Raw genomic sequence first — 17,412 nt, 5'->3', positions numbered from 1 at the left:
TTCACCAATAAAGGCACAAAAGATCTAAAATAAAAACTACGCCGGGCGTGGTGGCGCACGCTTGTAATCCCCGCGCTTGGGAGGCTGAGACAGGAGGATCGCACAGGTTCGAAGCCAGCCTCAGCTACTTAGTGAGACTCTCAGCAACTTAGTGAGACCCTGTTTCCAAATAAAATATAAAAAAGGTCTGGGAGTATAGCCTGGAGGTAGAAAGCCTCTGGGTTCCACCCCAGTACCACCAAAAAAAAAAAAACAAAAAAAAACAAAAAAAACTAAATAATCTACTGTTATTTATGTTGATGCTCAGATCATCCCTGTTCTCACTGATGGGAACCTCTTTAGTCTGGTTCCAGTGTCTTGCTCTTATTCGTTGAGCACTGATAAGAGTAGAATTGAATGGCGAAACAGGGATTCAACACCAGGGTACTTGAAAGCTCCAGAAAAGTAGAATTTCTGTTGGCTGAAGTTCAGTAGGAAAAACTTGGGTGTGACTTAGTTAAAATTATGTGTTGGAAGTAGAAGATTTATTTTTCTGTAAAATAGTGAACAGGGATAAAATGGTTGAAAACATTAAACCTAAATGTTAGTCAAGACTAAAATTAGTCACTTTATAAAATGTACTTACTTTCTAACCTTGAAATGAATATTTCCTATCTAATTCAGGTGTGCAATGAGAATTCCCTCTTCAAGAGTCTTTCCCGCTACTTGGTACGCCGAAAGGATCCAGAATTATGGGGTAGCGTGCTCCTGGAAAGCAATCCTTATAGGAGGCCCCTGATTGACCAGGTAAAATAGGCAAATGTATTTGGCTCATTTTTTTTTTTTAAGCCATGAATAAAATATTTCCCCTCATTATATACACAAAGAATCTGAAAGAGAAGGCAATAAAAATAAAAGAAATTTAAAAGTTACACTCTATGTAAATATGTAAATTGATATAAATATATGCATATATTACATATTAAGAAAAATAACAAGTCTCCAGAAGCATGATTGAATTATTTGCTCTGTTCACTATAATTAAATTGAAATTAACAAAGCAAACATTAAGAATTGCTCTAATAATATCTGAAAAGTGACTAAACTTACTGAAAATATTCAAGGCAATAAGTTAATAAAGGATAAGGATTGATAATTGAAAATACGAATTCCAAGAAAATAAATGTTATTTTGTTTTATTTTATTTTTTGTGGTACTGGTGATGGAACCCAGGGGCCTTCGACCTCTGGGCTACACTCCCAGACCTTTTTGAACCTGTGCAGTCCTTCTGTTTCAGTCTCCCAAGTTCTGAAATTACAAGCATGCGCCACCGGGCCCAGCTGTGAATAAATTTTAAATATCACTAATATGTATAGAATAGTAAATAAAATGTTGGGTTCCTATATATAATTGAAAGGTTATATAATGCATCTTAAATTCTGCTGATTGAAGTATGTATAAAATGCTTTGAAAAAGAATAGGGACTATTTTGTATTCCTTCTTGGTGAGAATTTCTTTTTTTTTCTTTTTTCTAGAGAGCAGTTTTGTTGTTGTTGTTGTTGTTGTTGGTACTGGAGATAGAACCCAGGAGGATTCTACCTCTGAGCTAAACTCCCGGTCCTTATTTTTTAGCATTTATTTATTTGTTTGTTTGTTTGTTTGTTTGTTTGTTTATTTATTTATTTATTTATTTATTTATTTATTTATTGGTGGGTCTGGGGGTGGAATGCAGGGGCATTCGACCCCTGAGCTACACCCCCAGCCCTATTTTTTATTCTTTATTTTGAAACAGTCTCACTAAGTTGTGAAGGGCCTAAGTAGCTGAGGCTGTCCTCCATCCGTGATCCTCTGTCTCAGCCTCCCGAATGCTGGGATTACAAAGCATGCGACCAAGCCCTGCTTGCCTTTATATTTTTTTGAAACAGAGTTTCACTGAGTTGCTAAGGACCTTGCTAAGTAGCTGAGGCTGTCCATGAACCATGATTCTCAGGTCTCTTCCTCCTGAAACCTGGGATTACAAGTGTGTACCACCACGCATGGCCCTCCTAGAGAGCATTTTTAAGGAACAATCCTATGAAGATATACAGCCTCTTGGGGAAAAATACTTATTTCAGAATTTGGGCACCACACAAATATGAACACTAGAGTAATTACTTATTTTCTAATTCCTTACCTAAGTAGTTGAATTGTATATAGTCATTAAAGTGATAATGGTGAGTATTAGTACGACTTTTAATCAGGGAGAATAATTGCACATATACGCTCATGTAGGTTTATTTAAGAAGACCTTTGAGTGGTTTGTTTGTTTGTTTGTTTGTTTTTTGCGTGGTACTGGGGGTAGAACCCAGGGCCTTCTACCTCCAGGTTATATTCCCAGACCTATTTTCTATTTTATTTGGAAACAGGGTCTCACTAAGTTGCTGAGAGCCTCACTAAGTAGCTGAGGCTGGCTTTGAACCTGCGCGCTCCTTCTGTCTCAGCCTCCCAAGAGCTGGGATTACAAGCTTGCACTACCACACCCGGTGAGGGGTAAATTTTTTCCCAATTTTTTTCTGCCTCGTTCAACTTTTTTTTTTTTTTTTTTTTTTGGTGCTTGGGATTGAACCCCAGGGGCATTTTATTTCCAAGCTACACCTCTAGCCTTATGCCCTGTATCTTTTTTTTTTTTTTTTTTTTTTTGCTGTACTGGGAATGAAACCCAGGGACATTTTACCTCTGAGCACCCCAGCCCTATTTTTTATTCTTTATTTTGAAGCAGGGTCTCACTAAGTTGCAGAGGACCTCACTAAGTAGCTGAGGTTGGCCGCCAACCATGATCCTCCTGTCTTGGCCTCCCAAATGCTGGGATTACAAGTGTGCGCCACCACACCCGGCTTTTACCTTTCTTTTATTTATTTATTTTTTGTGGCACTGGGTATTGAACGTAGGGTTATTCTACCCCAAACTACATCCCTAGCCCTATTTTTTATTCTTTATTTTGAAATAGGGTCTCACTAAGTTGCAGAGGGCCTCACTTAGTAGCTGAGGCTGGCTGAGAACCTATGATCCTCCTGTTTTAGCCTCCCGAGTACTGGATTATAATCTTGTGCTACCATGCCCTGCTCTTATCTTTATTTTTGTTTTTGAAACAGGGTCTTACTAGGTTGATGAGAATCACACTATTTGCTGAGGCTGTTCTTTGACCCGTGATTCTCCTGTCTCAGCTTCCCAAGTACTGGGATTACTGATGTACACCACTAGGCCTGGCTCTATTTCAACTATTTTAGTGGCCAACATATTCTTATTAAATAATACCTTTTAAAACTGCCTTGATTTTGACATCCATTCTGTCTGTCCTCTGTAGGTTGTACAGACAGCCTTGTCTGAAACACAGGACCCTGAAGAAGTGTCAGTAACAGTGAAGGCTTTCATGACTGCAGACCTTCCTAATGAACTAATTGAGCTGCTGGAGAAAATTGTCCTTGATAACTCTGTATTCAGTGAGCACAGGTATCCTAGCCTGGGTCTACTGGTTTTTTCTATTCATTTAATTTGGGAGGGAACAAAAAGTTTGAGGACATTTTCCTGAATTCTCTCTCTCCTAATATCTCCTTCCTTCTAGCCCTACATCCTGAGATAACCCCTCACCCCATAGCTACTGTCTTTATATCTGATAAACTTTTAAAATATTCCAGTTAAATGTCATTTTAAAATTTTTTAAAGGAACCTGCAAAATCTTCTTATCCTTACTGCAATTAAGGCAGACCGTACACGTGTTATGGAGTATATTAACCGCCTGGATAATTATGATGCCCCAGATATTGCCAATATTGCCATTAGTAATGAGCTCTTTGAAGAAGCATTTGCTATTTTCCGGAAATTTGATGTCAATACTTCAGCAGTGCAAGTAAGTCTTCAGATAACAGCTTAAATGTGATTGCTTTGGGTAAGATGCTGTTTACTCTAACTGTAATGAAAAAATGCTTACTTAGGTCCTGATTGAACATATTGGAAATTTGGATCGGGCATATGAGTTTGCTGAACGTTGCAATGAACCTGCTGTCTGGAGTCAACTTGCAAAAGCCCAGTTGCAAAAAGGCATGGTGAAAGAAGCCATTGACTCTTACATCAAAGCAGATGATCCTTCATCCTACATGGAAGTTGTTCAGGCTGCCAACACTAGTGGTATGACTTCTTACCTTTATGTGCTTGATGCCATATAACAGATGATTAAGCCAAGCTTTAAGATACCTACTTGGAATTGTGTAGGACTTGGGTAGTACTTGGGTATTTGTGAAAACTTTAGCCTTCCATCTTGGTCCAGGTAAGACGGGCTACATGTTGTGAATTTATAAGACCCATGGGGGATATAATTTTGTTTTGAAATCTCATAAAATCCTAATAGAACTATAATAACATTGAGGGAAAAGGAATTCAGCTACTCTTTTGGTCAGGGATAATACAGAAGTTACAGTGCAGAAGTTTCAATAGGATTTTGCAATTTTAAGTGCAAGGCACAGTTTTCATTTGTCATTCTCTATAATGTGTCTTTGAAAAGGAAATTAATGAGGTGGGTGTGGTGGCGCACGCTTGTATTCCTAGTGCTTGGGAAGCTGAGACTGGAGGATTGTGGTTTGCAGACCACAATCTCAGCTACTTAGTAAGGCCCTCTGCAACTTAGTGAGACCTTGTTTCAGAATAAATAAATAAGAAAAACAAATAAAAAAGGACTGGCGGTATAGCTCAGAGGTAGAATGCCTCTGGGTTCCATTCCTAGTTCTGCAAAAAAAAAAAAAAAAAAAGGAAATTGATGGCAATTCCCATTTATTTGGTTGAAAATATAACTCAAGTTATTATATGAATTTTGTTTTTTCTCTGTACTTAGGAAACTGGGAAGAGCTGGTGAAATACTTGCAAATGGCCCGTAAGAAGGCTCGAGAATCCTACGTGGAGACAGAATTGATATTCGCACTGGCTAAAACAAACCGCCTTGCAGAGTTAGAAGAGTTCATCAATGGGCCAAATAATGCTCATATCCAACAAGTGGGTTTCCTGAACAGATTCTTTTGAAACAGTATAAAAATAAATGGCTTAAACACTGTTAGTTTAGTAGAATCGAGGAAAAAACTTTGATGGCAAATTTTTTCAGTATGAGTTAAGTGAATTTGGAAAAAGGATTGAGCTAAGACTGATATCTTACTGAAAATGGACTTATCTTTTCCCCACAGGTTGGTGACCGTTGTTATGATGAAAAAATGTATGATGCTGCTAAACTGTTGTACAATAATGTTTCTAATTTTGGCCGCTTGGCATCTACCTTAGTACACCTGGGTGAATATCAGGCAGCTGTCGATGGAGCTAGGAAAGCTAACAGTACTCGAACATGGAAAGAGGTAAGCTGCATACAACTCGAATGAAGAATTGAGATCCTGTCTGAAAATGTTACCTATACTGATTAGTTGAAATAACTAGCTATATTTTTATTTGAATTCACGTACTGGAAATGTTTATTACAGGTCTGCTTTGCCTGTGTGGATGGGAAAGAGTTCCGTCTTGCTCAGATGTGCGGGCTCCATATTGTAGTCCATGCAGATGAATTGGAGGAGCTTATCAACTACTACCAGGTAATAAACCTGTCTTGTATATGAAATGAGACCCTTTGCTTAGATATTCTCATCTTTAATCACATATTTCTCTTATTTAGGATCGTGGATATTTTGAAGAACTGATAACCATGTTGGAAGCAGCATTGGGACTTGAGCGAGCTCACATGGGAATGTTTACCGAATTAGCTATTCTGTATTCCAAATTTAAGCCACAGAAAATGAGGGAGCACCTGGAGCTATTCTGGTCCAGAGTGAATATTCCAAAGGTAACCAACCTTACCACTGTGAGGCCACTGTACAGCTGAGAATAATACTTCAACATACCTTTAAAAAAGGCTGCTAGCTAGAATTAGAGCCCTATATAGCTAAAGGAGTTAAATGTTTCTTCTGCAGGTGCTAAGAGCTGCAGAACAAGCTCACCTTTGGGCAGAACTGGTGTTTTTGTATGACAAGTATGAAGAATATGATAATGCCATAATTACCATGATGAATCATCCAACTGATGCTTGGAAGGAAGGGCAGTTCAAAGATATCATCACCAAGGTGTGTGTCTTCCAAGATGTGTGCCTTCAAATGCTTCAGGAGAATGCTGTGTAAGAAAGAACTCTTGACTTAAGTATGGATTTTCCCATTTTAGGTTGCCAATGTGGAACTATATTACAGAGCAATACAGTTCTACTTAGAATTCAAGCCTCTGTTGTTAAATGATTTGCTGATGGTGCTGTCTCCACGGTTGGACCATACTCGTGCAGTCAATTATTTTAGCAAGGTAAAAATTTCAAATTATGTAGAGGGGAATTAAGTCATATTTGGAGAACCACTTTTCCCAGAACTTCAACAGTGTGCTGTGTTTATAACAGACTTTTTTTTCCTCAAAAAAAGGTTAAACAGCTACCACTGGTGAAACCATATTTGCGTTCTGTTCAGAACCACAACAACAAATCTGTGAATGAATCACTGAATAACCTCTTTATTACAGAAGAAGATTATCAGGTAAAACCTTTCAGTTCTTGCATATACTCTCAAAGGTCAGGTTATGATTAGGTTGTAAAATTGGAATTTACTGCAATAAAAATGCTTTCATACTTAAGGACTGTAAATAGTAGGGACTTGCATGCATAGGGTCTATATTTAGTAAAATTTTCAGGAAAGGTAAATTTTCTGCTAATTAAATGCCAGGTTCTCAGAATTTCTGTAGTATAGATGGATCTTATAGAAGATATTTCTTTAGGAAGAGAAAATGATACAGTTACTTTACCTCTTAATGTCTAGATCATGGGTAAAGTTGAAAAAGTCTTTGATCTCTTCATAAAATTTATTTGGTATTGCATTTAACTGTGCATTGGTTTTCCTACCTAATGTCTTATTAGTGCTTGTCTTTTAAATTTCTCTCATGAAAGGTAACACATAAACAAAAATAGAGTTGAGGTTAAGCCAGTTCCTTATTTTTTTCGCATACCACCAGTGTGATTTTCTTTTAGGATCAGAGCCCATGCTGATCTCTACAGATGAACATCATGTTGAGTTTCCCTAGAGTACAAATCGCACATCGTCCCAGGTTCATATCCAAGTCAGTCACCTTTAGAGAATTGTACAGCATATTTGTGGACTTGATTGCTAGAAAGTCAGAAGAAACTCAGCACCTATTCAGATTATAATTGTGTAGTCTAATGCTTGATTCTGTACTATCATATTTTGCCATCTAGTGGGCTCTGATAAAAGTGTAGCATAAATGTTAAAATAAAAACTGATTTGATATTTGGCTTTTTTTTTAAGGCTCTGCGGACCTCGATAGATGCTTATGACAACTTTGACAATATTTCACTTGCTCAGCGTTTGGAAAAACATGAACTCATTGAGTTCAGGAGAATTGCTGCTTATCTCTTCAAAGGCAACAATCGTTGGAAACAGAGTGTAGAGCTGTGCAAGAAAGATAGCCTTTACAAGGTTGGTAATGTTGGTGGGGTGGGGCTATTAAACCAACCCTAAAATGAGGCATTCTAGGTGACTATATTCTATAAAAGTATCTGTTTTATAAATATAAGAATGGATTTCCCCCCTCATTTGAGGAGATGTAATTAAGTCATTGGATTCCTTGTCAGTTTTGTGTGGTGGCTCTCACTTGTAATTCCAGTTTTTGAGTTGAGATAGTAGGATTGCAGGTTTAAGGACAACCTAAACAATGTTCCAAGACTCTCAACAACCTAGTGAGATACTTTTTCAAAAACAAAAAAATAAGAGCTGGGAGTGTAGCTGGGAAGTAGAACGCCCCTGGGTTCAATCTCCACTATCACAAAAAAATTTAAAAGAATAAATGTAAAAATTAAAAATAAAATAGGGTTAAGGGTGTGGCTCAGATGTACAATGCCCTACATTCAATCCCCGGTACCAGAAAAACAAAAGCAAAAAACTTTTTAACCTGTTATTTTCCCCTTTCTTTAAGATTTTAATATAAATTGTATAACTGAAAGGTTTTCCTTTTCCCATTGCAAACCCAGATTTAAGTGTCTAAAATATTTCATTTTGGCTGGGCATGGTGGCACACACTTGTATTCCCAGCATTTGGGAGGTTGAGAAAAGAGGATCACGGTTCATAGCCAGCCTCAGCTACTTTTAGTGAGGCCCTTTGCAACTCAGTGAGACCCTGTTTTAAAATAAAGAATAAAAACTAGGGCTGGGGTACTGTAGCTCAGAGGTAGAATGCCCCGGGTTCCATCCCCAGTACCTCCCCCCCACCCCCACCCCCACACAAATGAATAAAACAAAACAAAATTTTGTTATTTGGGTTACCAATGATCTGTGTACTTGCGTTTAATGTTGGGTTTTTATTGGGTTTTGTTTGTTTTTTAATAGGATGCGATGCAGTATGCTTCTGAATCTAAAGATACTGAGTTGGCTGAAGAGCTCCTACAGTGGTTTTTGCAGGAAGAAAAAAGAGAATGCTTTGGAGCATGTCTCTTTACTTGTTACGATCTTCTAAGGCCAGACGTTGTCCTGGAGACTGCATGGAGGCACAATATCATGGATTTTGCCATGCCTTATTTCATCCAGGTCATGAAGGAATATTTGACCAAGGTAATGACTCTTCTAAATGCATTGAGAACTAGTTTTCTGGAGGATATATAAATTTCTACATGTAGTTTTCTTAAGTGGTTTTTTATAGTAGAATTAAGACATTTAGTTGATCACAAAATATTTTTGTTCTGTGGATTATTTTTTCTTTTAATAGCTGACAAATGATATTGACTGGAAAGGTAACTCAAAACTTGTCATAAATTTACTCTCTTTAATTCTTAGGATGAATAGTATATTGTATTTTGTTTCAGTATTTGATACATTTTTTTAAAAGTAGCCTCTTAAAATGAATATAACTCAAATGTTCATTAATGGTTCTGTAGATCCATTTTATTTGGTTGGTTTCTGACTTTATGTCTGTGGCTGTTTCCCATGGGGAAACTGCGTTTATATTCTTAACATCCAGTTATCCATATTTTTTTATTATGGTTTAACCCCTAATTAAAAACATAGAGGGTTAACAATTAAACATGTTGCCTGAAAATACACTAAACAAGCCAGGGCGTAATAACCTTATAAAATCATCATTCATTTCAGTTTCTCTTGTTTATTGCCTTCTCCCCAATAGTTACTCGCTTTCTCATGGTAGAATACTTAAAAATTATTTTAGCCGGGCATGGTGGCGCATGCCTGTAATCCAAGCTTCTTGGGAGGCTGAGGCAGGAGGATCGCAAGTTCTGGGCCAGCCTGGTAAATTTAGCAAGACTCTTTCAAAAATAAAAAAGGCTGGGGATATAGCTTAGTGTTTGTAAAGCACCCCTGGGTTCAATCCCTTGTACCACAAAACAAAAATAAATAATAAATAAATAAATGATAGATAACAAAAATAGACAAATAAAATAATAAAAGATCAATTTTGTCAAAGCAACACATGTTTAAAATTGGTTTATAGCTGATCTTTTCAGCATACCGGAATAAAGGGGGAAATCACCACTAACAACCCCCATCATATTGAATTTTTCCTTAGGTTACCACTTAATTAGATACTATTGTATTCAGTTAAAATTTTTATAAAGAATTAGCATTTTATATATAAAGTTGAGTGCAGTAAAAAATGTTGCCTTACCTTAGCCACAGGTGAGAATAGCTTCTTTTCTTATGCATAATGCCAACTTTTGAGACCTGGCTCTAAGCTGCTGTTAACCTAAGAGCTGTAAATTTTACTAGTGATTAAGCTGCTTCCTTTCACACTTACTTTACCATAAACTCTTCTGCAGTAAGCTCTGAAGTTAAAAAGATCCTAAGTTTTGCTTCCAGTATGCCCTTTATTTCCACTTCTCTCATATCTTTTTTAGTGGTTAGATGTTTCTCCCCTAAACCTTTGTTGCTGATTCTACCTTTTTATGCTCAATATGGAATTTGGTTTTTTTCTAAGCTGCACCTTCTGAATTCCTTTGCAGGTTGATGCAATAAAGGAAAAGGTGAAAGTTGATTCTTTTCCATCTTTAAGTCTGGAGGACTAAGTCTAAGGAATTTGCATGATTTTTTTTCTTCCTTTTCTACACTGCTGCTGCTGCTTTTTCCCCCCAATAAATTTTCACTAAAGCCTCTGCAAGTCCCTTGAAACATAACTATAATAGAGCTGTAGGACATTAGTAGATGTTTGCTACTAATCGGCTAATAGGCTTTAGGAAGGGCAGGAGGCTAATCAGTAGTTGGTTCACAGTCTGTCTCTGAAATATATTATTGAAAACTGAGTATGGTGAGTTTCTATATTAATTTCAAACTACCAGGAAATTACTTTTCCCTATCAGGGTATCTGGGCCATAGTAGGATGTTCTTAATACTTGAAATAAATTCAAACAGCCTCTGGTTTTATTTTATCAGCTTGCCTGAAAGTTACTGAATTTATACATGTATATACATGCCCTAAAAGGCTTTTGGGGGTTTTTATTTTGGGTTTTTTTTTTTGTTGTTGTTGTTGTTTTGTTTTTGGTATTGAAGGACTGTGATCCAGTTTCTGATCTCTTGATTCTTACTAATTTTTTTGCTGAAAGTAGATATGAGAAATACTAGCTGCTTCCGAAGAGACTTTCCTCATGTTTCTCCAGGTGTCCAGTTCTTATGGTGCGAAGTCCATTTTTAAGAGGAACCAAACCTTTTTAATCATGAGAGCCACGCTTGCTATAATTGTTGCTAAGCAACATGATTCATTTCTGTTTATAACAAAGCACTATTAACTTCTACATAATATGACGTACCTCTAAAGTTAAATACAACGTGCTCTCTCAATGATGAGTTGGCTTGTCCAAGAAGCCAAATTCAGGCACCTTTTGGTTGCTGCTTCCTTTATTGGCTTGTCTCCATCCCAGTGTGAATGGAACAGACTAAAACACTTACCTCCATGTCAAATTGTGGTTTGAAAGAGGGTGGGGAAGGTAAAGGAAAGTTGAAACAAATTTAAAAGAATTTGGGGAGGACAATGCCTTGGGATTTGTTGAACTAAGTCACCACTGGAACTTAGGGCAAACCTGAGTAAAACGCAATGTGTGTGAGGCCCTTCAGCAGCTAGTAAGCAAGGCAGTTAGAAAGCGTGTGTGTGAAAAACAGGTAATTGAACTGCAGTGGTATGCGTTGTTTTAAATCCAGCATGTACGAGTCATTGCAATTACATCATACTCCGGAACTCTGAGAGCATTGCTGTGGGCTGTGTGTGTTTCTTGAGAGCCTGTATGGCACTGGTCATCTTCAGATCTCACTTCTTGCTTCAGTACTTTTGCCTTTTTTCATGCACACATACACCGGAATAACTGACTGCATGTTAACTTTTCCTCTGCAGCATATTGCAGTCTTTGTGGAAAAGCCTTTTATTTACATTTTAGTGAATTTCCAGTAGCACAGAACAAACTGAATTTAGTGACTTGATACCTGTAATTTTTCTTTATAAATCCAAGGATCAGAAACTTTTGTTACAGCTCTTAACAAAAGCTTGTGTTCATAAAACTCTTCTCTGTTGTTTTTTTGTTTTTTGAGCAGTCTAAATTGGGTTAATGGAAACAAAAACTGGGTGTTCCTGTGCCAGAGGCTGTCCCAGGATATAGAAAATCCAAGATTTTTTTGCTTAGCTTGATGTTATTCCTCTAGGATTCCCCTGTATGTCCAACCTGCCATGTCTATGCCTGAGCATTGTGGTAATGCCAGCTTTTCTCTCAATCTTCCATGCATTTTTGTAGTAGGACCTCTGTGTTCAATATCCGACTCAGAAATTAGCTACTCAACATGTTTGTTCATTTAGATTCTTTGCTTGAGTGTCTGGCAGTGCACCTTGCAGTTGTGGTGTTCGGTGGTTTTCTTCTCCTTAGAAGTTATAACGTGCAGGCATCCATGTATTTTCTATATAACGTCTGTAGTTCGCTCGCAGGCTCTGGTTAGGTTAGCTCAACCCCATCTGGCCATGATGGCACAGAACTGTGCTGTAAATTCTATAGCTAAGTAATTTTTGTTGTAAGCTTGGATGCCAAACAGTGAGTATGTCATGTGGTTCTTATATTCCATGATGGTCTGTATTTTGATATTAGGGTCATTTGTGACATGATTATGTAGGCCATAAGATAAAATGGTAGAGTGCTAAGGGAACTAGCCCACCTTCCTAGGTAGACAAAACACAGTTCATCTGAATGAGTTGAGTCTAACTTTTCTCAAACTTTCAATTCCCTGACAAATTAAGATGGATTATACCCATATTGTATCTGATATAAAAGAAGTATAAAACACTATTCTAGCCTTAATAGCGTTTGTTAAGGCTCGAACATGCTATTTTAATTAGCTTCAAGTAGAACCTAGGTACTGCTTTAAGACCTGATTTTTTGCAACTTTTCCACTGAAGTCTGCATGTCTTTTTGTGTGTGCGTGAGTGATTTTTCACTATTTGCTTTTTGAAGAAAATGCAGTGCACATTCAAATAGAGTTTCTCCCAGTGCCCTGCCCCTCAAGCTCACCCAGCACTCTCATGATCGTGAAAAACACCTGTAGTATATATAACATAAAAATTCGAAATTTAGTTTTACTTGGCTTTTAATGGTAAGTCCAACTATATGGCTTGGTTGAGATACTAGCTTTTAACATTTTCAGCTTCTAATGTAATTTAAAAGATAATATTGTCAGAGGCAGTGGAAGTTGTATGGTGTAGGAGATTTCTGAATTCCCATATGCTGTTGTCACAGAATTACAAAATCAAATCCTGTTAGCCTTAAAAGGAACCTTGGAGATCATTTTGTTTAATAATCTCGTGTAGACAAGGAAATCGGAGGGCCAATGTGATGGTTTGGCAAAGTCACAAAATTAGTTAGAAGGAGAATCTAGGTATTCCAGCTCCTGTTTTTTCACGAATACATTTGAACTCCTCTATAAAATTACTTCTTTTTGATCCTATCCAGTTGGATTTAGAGTAGCTACTATACAATAGACATTGACTTTTTTAGCTTAATTAAAAGCAAAAGGTTTCTTCCAAAAGAAACTAGGGCAAAAATCAGGATACCCTAATTACACCTTAGAGAATAGAGCCATGCAGCACTAAAATGTACAACCTGATTGACTATGGAGCCACTCGAGCCTTAAACACTAGTCTACACCTTTAATCAGTAACAGAGCTAGGCACAATTGGCAAAAAAAACAAAAAACAAAAAAACAGCTTATTCTCCATAAGTGCTTGTCTAATCTCTAGATAATTTCACATTTTGAATACCATTCCCTTTTGGGAGGGAAGTCTTGCCAGTTAATGAGTTTTATTATCTTTGATAGGGTATAAACTTCATTAAAAAAAAAAAAGATTCCTTCTCGTTTTCTCCCTCCCTCAGGCTGCATCCTAGCATGCCCAGTTTTAGCCTGGCGTGAGCTTTTATGGCATTTATAAATCCCTCCTTCCTGAGGGTTTATAATGGCAGTGCTGAAAAACACCTTGACTGAAGAATGAACATTGCCATTGAATTTGAGGGGCCTGAGAATGTTCTTTCTAGTCTGTTTTATTTTGACAAAACTTAACATACTAAGGCTTTTCCACTTTCTGCCATAACCTAGGTTTATAAATACTTTTGAGGTGCTAATTAGTATAACATGTTTTTTTCCAGGTGGATAAATTAGATGCTTCCGAATCACTGAGAAAAGAAGAAGAACAAGCTACAGAGACACAACCCATAGTCTATGGTAATCTTTCTCTTTTTAGCCTCTGAGATATACATTAGACATTTGACTTTTTCGAGAGACTCCTTCAAATATAAATATAACAAGCTTCTGAAGTGGAAAAGGTTTGCTGAACTAAAGAATATTCCTCCCTATCATTGTTTTTCTGAGGATAGTCTTAAAACAGGCATTGACATTATTCACTAAGATAACCTTAAATATAAGGAATATCTTAAAAAACACTTAAAATCGTAACGTAGGCCGGGTGTGGTGGTGCATGCCTGTAACCCTGGTACTTGGGCAGCTGCTATGGAAGGATCGCAGCTTCAAAGCCAGTCTCAGCAACTTAGTGAGACTCTCCACAACTTGGCTGTTTAACCTCCAATATCTCTCTCACACACATTTAAGAAAAAAAGCATGAGAGATTTTTGTTGCCAGGTTGCCAATTGATTAATCACTTATCACAGACTGAGAAAGAAATAATGATGAACTCAGTTTTTTAGAAGAGCAAAAGATAGCCGGGCGTGGTGGCGCACGCTTGTAATCCCCGTGCTTGGGAGGCGGAGACAGGAGGATCGCACAGGTTGGAAACCAGCCACACTGACTTAAAAGACCCTGCTTCCAAATAAAATATAAAATAGGCTTGGGAGTGTAGCCTGGAGGTAGAAGGGTAGCCTGGAGGTAGAAGGGTTTCTAGGAACCCCAGTATCACCAAAAAGAAAGAAGAGCAAAAGATGAAGCCGGGCGTGGTGGGGTAGTCCCAGTACCTGGGAGGCTGAGACAGGAGGATCGCGCAGGTTTGAAGCCAGCCTCAGCTATTTAGTGAGGCTCTTAGCAGCTTAGTGAGACCCTGTTTTCAAATAAAATATAAAATAGATTTGGGAGTATAGCCCAGAGTACAAGCCTGTAGGTTCCATCCCTGGGAACACACACACACACACACACACACACACACACACACACACACACACACACACACACCAAACAATGGTAGAATTTGTCAGGGCTGCCTTTAGTTGTGTCCTCACTTTAAGTTCTAACTGGGACAGAGAATGGGTTAGATTTTCCATTTGAGAACTTTCCAGACAGATAAGGTATTCAAGTTATCAAGTGATCATTTAAGGCAATTTAATATCTTCTTACAACTGCCTGTCTGTATGACTTCACCTTTCCATTTTACATTTATTGAACAGGTTTATTTCAACAATGAATTTGAAGAGTATAGCTTAATTAAAATACTATAGCCAGGCGTTATTTGGAGGAGAGAATAAAGATATGACCATTGTGTCTGAGGTTCCTAAGGAAAACACAGTGTACGAATCTCTTATGACGTTTCATTTTTAACTGTAGAATAAAAAGTGTCTAGGGAATTTAGGAAGCACAGTAGTTTTGATGAGGTTGGAGATGGTAAACAAATGGATTCTTAAAAATACTGCATGGATGCTGGGTGTGGTGGTGCACGCTTGTAATCCCCGCACTTGGGAGGCTGAGACAGGAGGATCGCACAGGTTCGAAGCCAGCCTCGGCTACTTAGTGAGGCTCTCAGCAACTTAGTGAGACCCTGTTTCCAAATGTGTGTGTGTGTGTGTGTGTGTATGGCATAGTGTAATATTTTGCAGGTGTCCACTGAATTTGGCTTGCCTTCTTCAAAGGTGTTGATGTAGTAAATTGAGTTGGGATTAGAGGCTGGGTGTGGTGGCACACACCTGTAATCCCAATACTTGGGAGGCTGAGATAGGAGGATCCCAGATTTGAGGCCAGCCTTAGCAACTTGTGTAAGACTCTCAGCAACCTAGTGAGACCCTGTTTCAAATAAAATAAAATAAAATAAGGGCTGGAGGTATAACCCAGAAGTAAAATGCCTCTAAGTCCAATCTCCAGTAAAATGACCATGTTTGCGTGCATGTGCACACACACACACACACACTCACACACACACACTCACAAAAATGGGGTTAGAAATTCAAGGTAGGTATCAGTATCAAGGGTAGGTTACTATTTTTATTTTGTTTTTGCGGTACTGGAGATTGAACCTGGAGGGCATTGTACCTCCAAGCTACACCCACAGCCCTATTTTTGTCTGTCTGTCTATCTGCATTTATTTATTTTTGGTACTAGGGATAGAATACAGGGGCATTCTGCCTCCAAGCTATACTACCCCAGCCCTATATTTTATTCTTTATTTTGAAAAAGGGTCTGAGTTGCAAAGGGCCTCGCTAGGTATGAGCTGAGGCTGGCCATGAACCTCAAACCTCCCGTCTCAGCCTCCCAAATGCTGGGATCACAAGTGTGTACCACCACACTGGTTTGTCTTTTTATTTTTGAAGCAGGGTTTCAGTGAATGTGAAGGGCTTAAGTAGCTGAGGCTGTCTTGAGAACCCAGATCCTCTTGCCTCAGCCTCCCAATACTGGGATTACAAGTGTGCGCCACCATGCCCAGCTAGACATGATTTTTTCTGTGTGTGTGGTACTGGGGTTCCTGGAAACCCTTCTACCTCCGGGCTACACTCCCAGACCTATTTTTTATATTATTTTTGTTTGGAAACAGGGTCTCTTAAGCCAGCGAGGCTGACTTCGAACCTGCACGATCCTCCTGTCTCCGTCTCCCAAGCGCGAGGATTACAAGCGTGCGCCACCACGCCTGGCTTAGAGATGATTTTTTCAACACTGATTTCTAAAAAGAATTTGCCTGCTAAAGACAGCTTTGATGGTTATGCACAAAAAGGAGAGACATAAAGTCTCCTTGTGCTGATAGAAAACTTGCCCTAGGTTTATTCTGTCATGGGAGATTGAGTGCCTGTTTTGCAGGGGAAGGGAGAGAAGCATTGCGTGTTTTTTAAGTGGTGTTCTTTGCAGGTCATGTTTTCTTTTTGTGGTCAATAACTTTATACTTCAGAATACAGTGTTAACATAGTATGTGATGATATATGCTCTTGAGTATTTTGTAGCAGCTAATGAATATTTGAATGTTTCTTATTTGTCACTAAGTATAATGTGTAAGTGCCACCAGACAGGCTTGTTGGCAGAAGTCTGGCCCGGTAGTGTCAAGTGTGCATATCTGTATTGCTTTACATGATAGGATGTCCTGGCCCTCCATCTGCAGTGTTGGCTGTGGGCGCAGGACCCTTTGGGGGTTGAGATTGTATTCCAAGTTGCGTTAGTCAAACATTCCCCACCCAGTTCGTTGTAAGTTGTGATTGTTTTGCTAGACTGGGGGAGGTGGAAATGACATCGTGCGGCAATGCTAACAGTTCTTCCTTGCTCCTTTGTGTTCTCTTTCTTAGGTCAGCCCCAGCTGATGCTGACAGCAGGACCCAGTGTTGCAGTCCCTCCCCAGGCACCTTTCGGTTATGGTTACACTGCACCACCCTACGGGCAGCCACAGCCGGGCTTTGGGTATAGCATGTGAGATGGGAGCTGCTCCTGTAGTCTCCTACTTTTGTACTGAAACATCGTCTCTACCCACCTCTCAGTTTATAAACGGGGAAACAGGCAACGTGTTCTTGTAACCTTTATTTCATGAAGGACTACTGTTTTGTTTCTAACTATAACTTGGATCGCCTATGTTAAAACCTTATTTCACATTCCGCATCCTTTTAGAATTTATTTTCAAAGGGGAATAGTATTCACATGGGCTTTTTCTTCCCCCTTATTC

General features: G+C 38.6%; 1 protein-coding gene across 2 annotated transcripts in view; it reads left to right on the top strand.

Moving 5' to 3' along the window:
• CLTC (clathrin heavy chain) overlaps positions 1-17,166 on the top strand; it is a gene marked incomplete at both ends in the record, with an annotated part of 81,371 nt that extends 64,205 nt beyond the window's left edge. Inside the window, 16 exons of one of the 2 annotated variants that reach the window (XM_080712816.1) lie at positions 664-786; positions 3,323-3,468; positions 3,682-3,865; positions 3,951-4,143; positions 4,844-5,001; positions 5,187-5,351; positions 5,475-5,582; positions 5,663-5,830; positions 5,958-6,107; positions 6,202-6,333; positions 6,447-6,557; positions 7,341-7,511; positions 8,418-8,639; positions 10,040-10,060; positions 13,706-13,781; positions 17,042-17,166. In XM_080712816.1, coding sequence (XP_080568942.1) covers positions 664-786; positions 3,323-3,468; positions 3,682-3,865; positions 3,951-4,143; positions 4,844-5,001; positions 5,187-5,351; positions 5,475-5,582; positions 5,663-5,830; positions 5,958-6,107; positions 6,202-6,333; positions 6,447-6,557; positions 7,341-7,511; positions 8,418-8,639; positions 10,040-10,060; positions 13,706-13,781; positions 17,042-17,166 — 2,253 coding nt within the window. The remainder of the gene's footprint in view (positions 1-663; positions 787-3,322; positions 3,469-3,681; positions 3,866-3,950; positions 4,144-4,843; positions 5,002-5,186; positions 5,352-5,474; positions 5,583-5,662; positions 5,831-5,957; positions 6,108-6,201; positions 6,334-6,446; positions 6,558-7,340; positions 7,512-8,417; positions 8,640-10,039; positions 10,061-13,705; positions 13,782-17,041) is intronic. The other variant, XM_080712817.1, reaches the window with a different exon arrangement.
• Between the last annotated feature and the right edge of the window lie 246 nt (positions 17,167-17,412).

This window comes from Muscardinus avellanarius (assembly GCF_963383645.1).
Source record: "Muscardinus avellanarius genome assembly, chromosome: 16".
In the NCBI taxonomy this organism is placed as follows: Eukaryota; Metazoa; Chordata; class Mammalia; order Rodentia; family Gliridae; genus Muscardinus; species Muscardinus avellanarius.
This window is presented reverse-complemented; position numbering and strand designations above follow the sequence as displayed.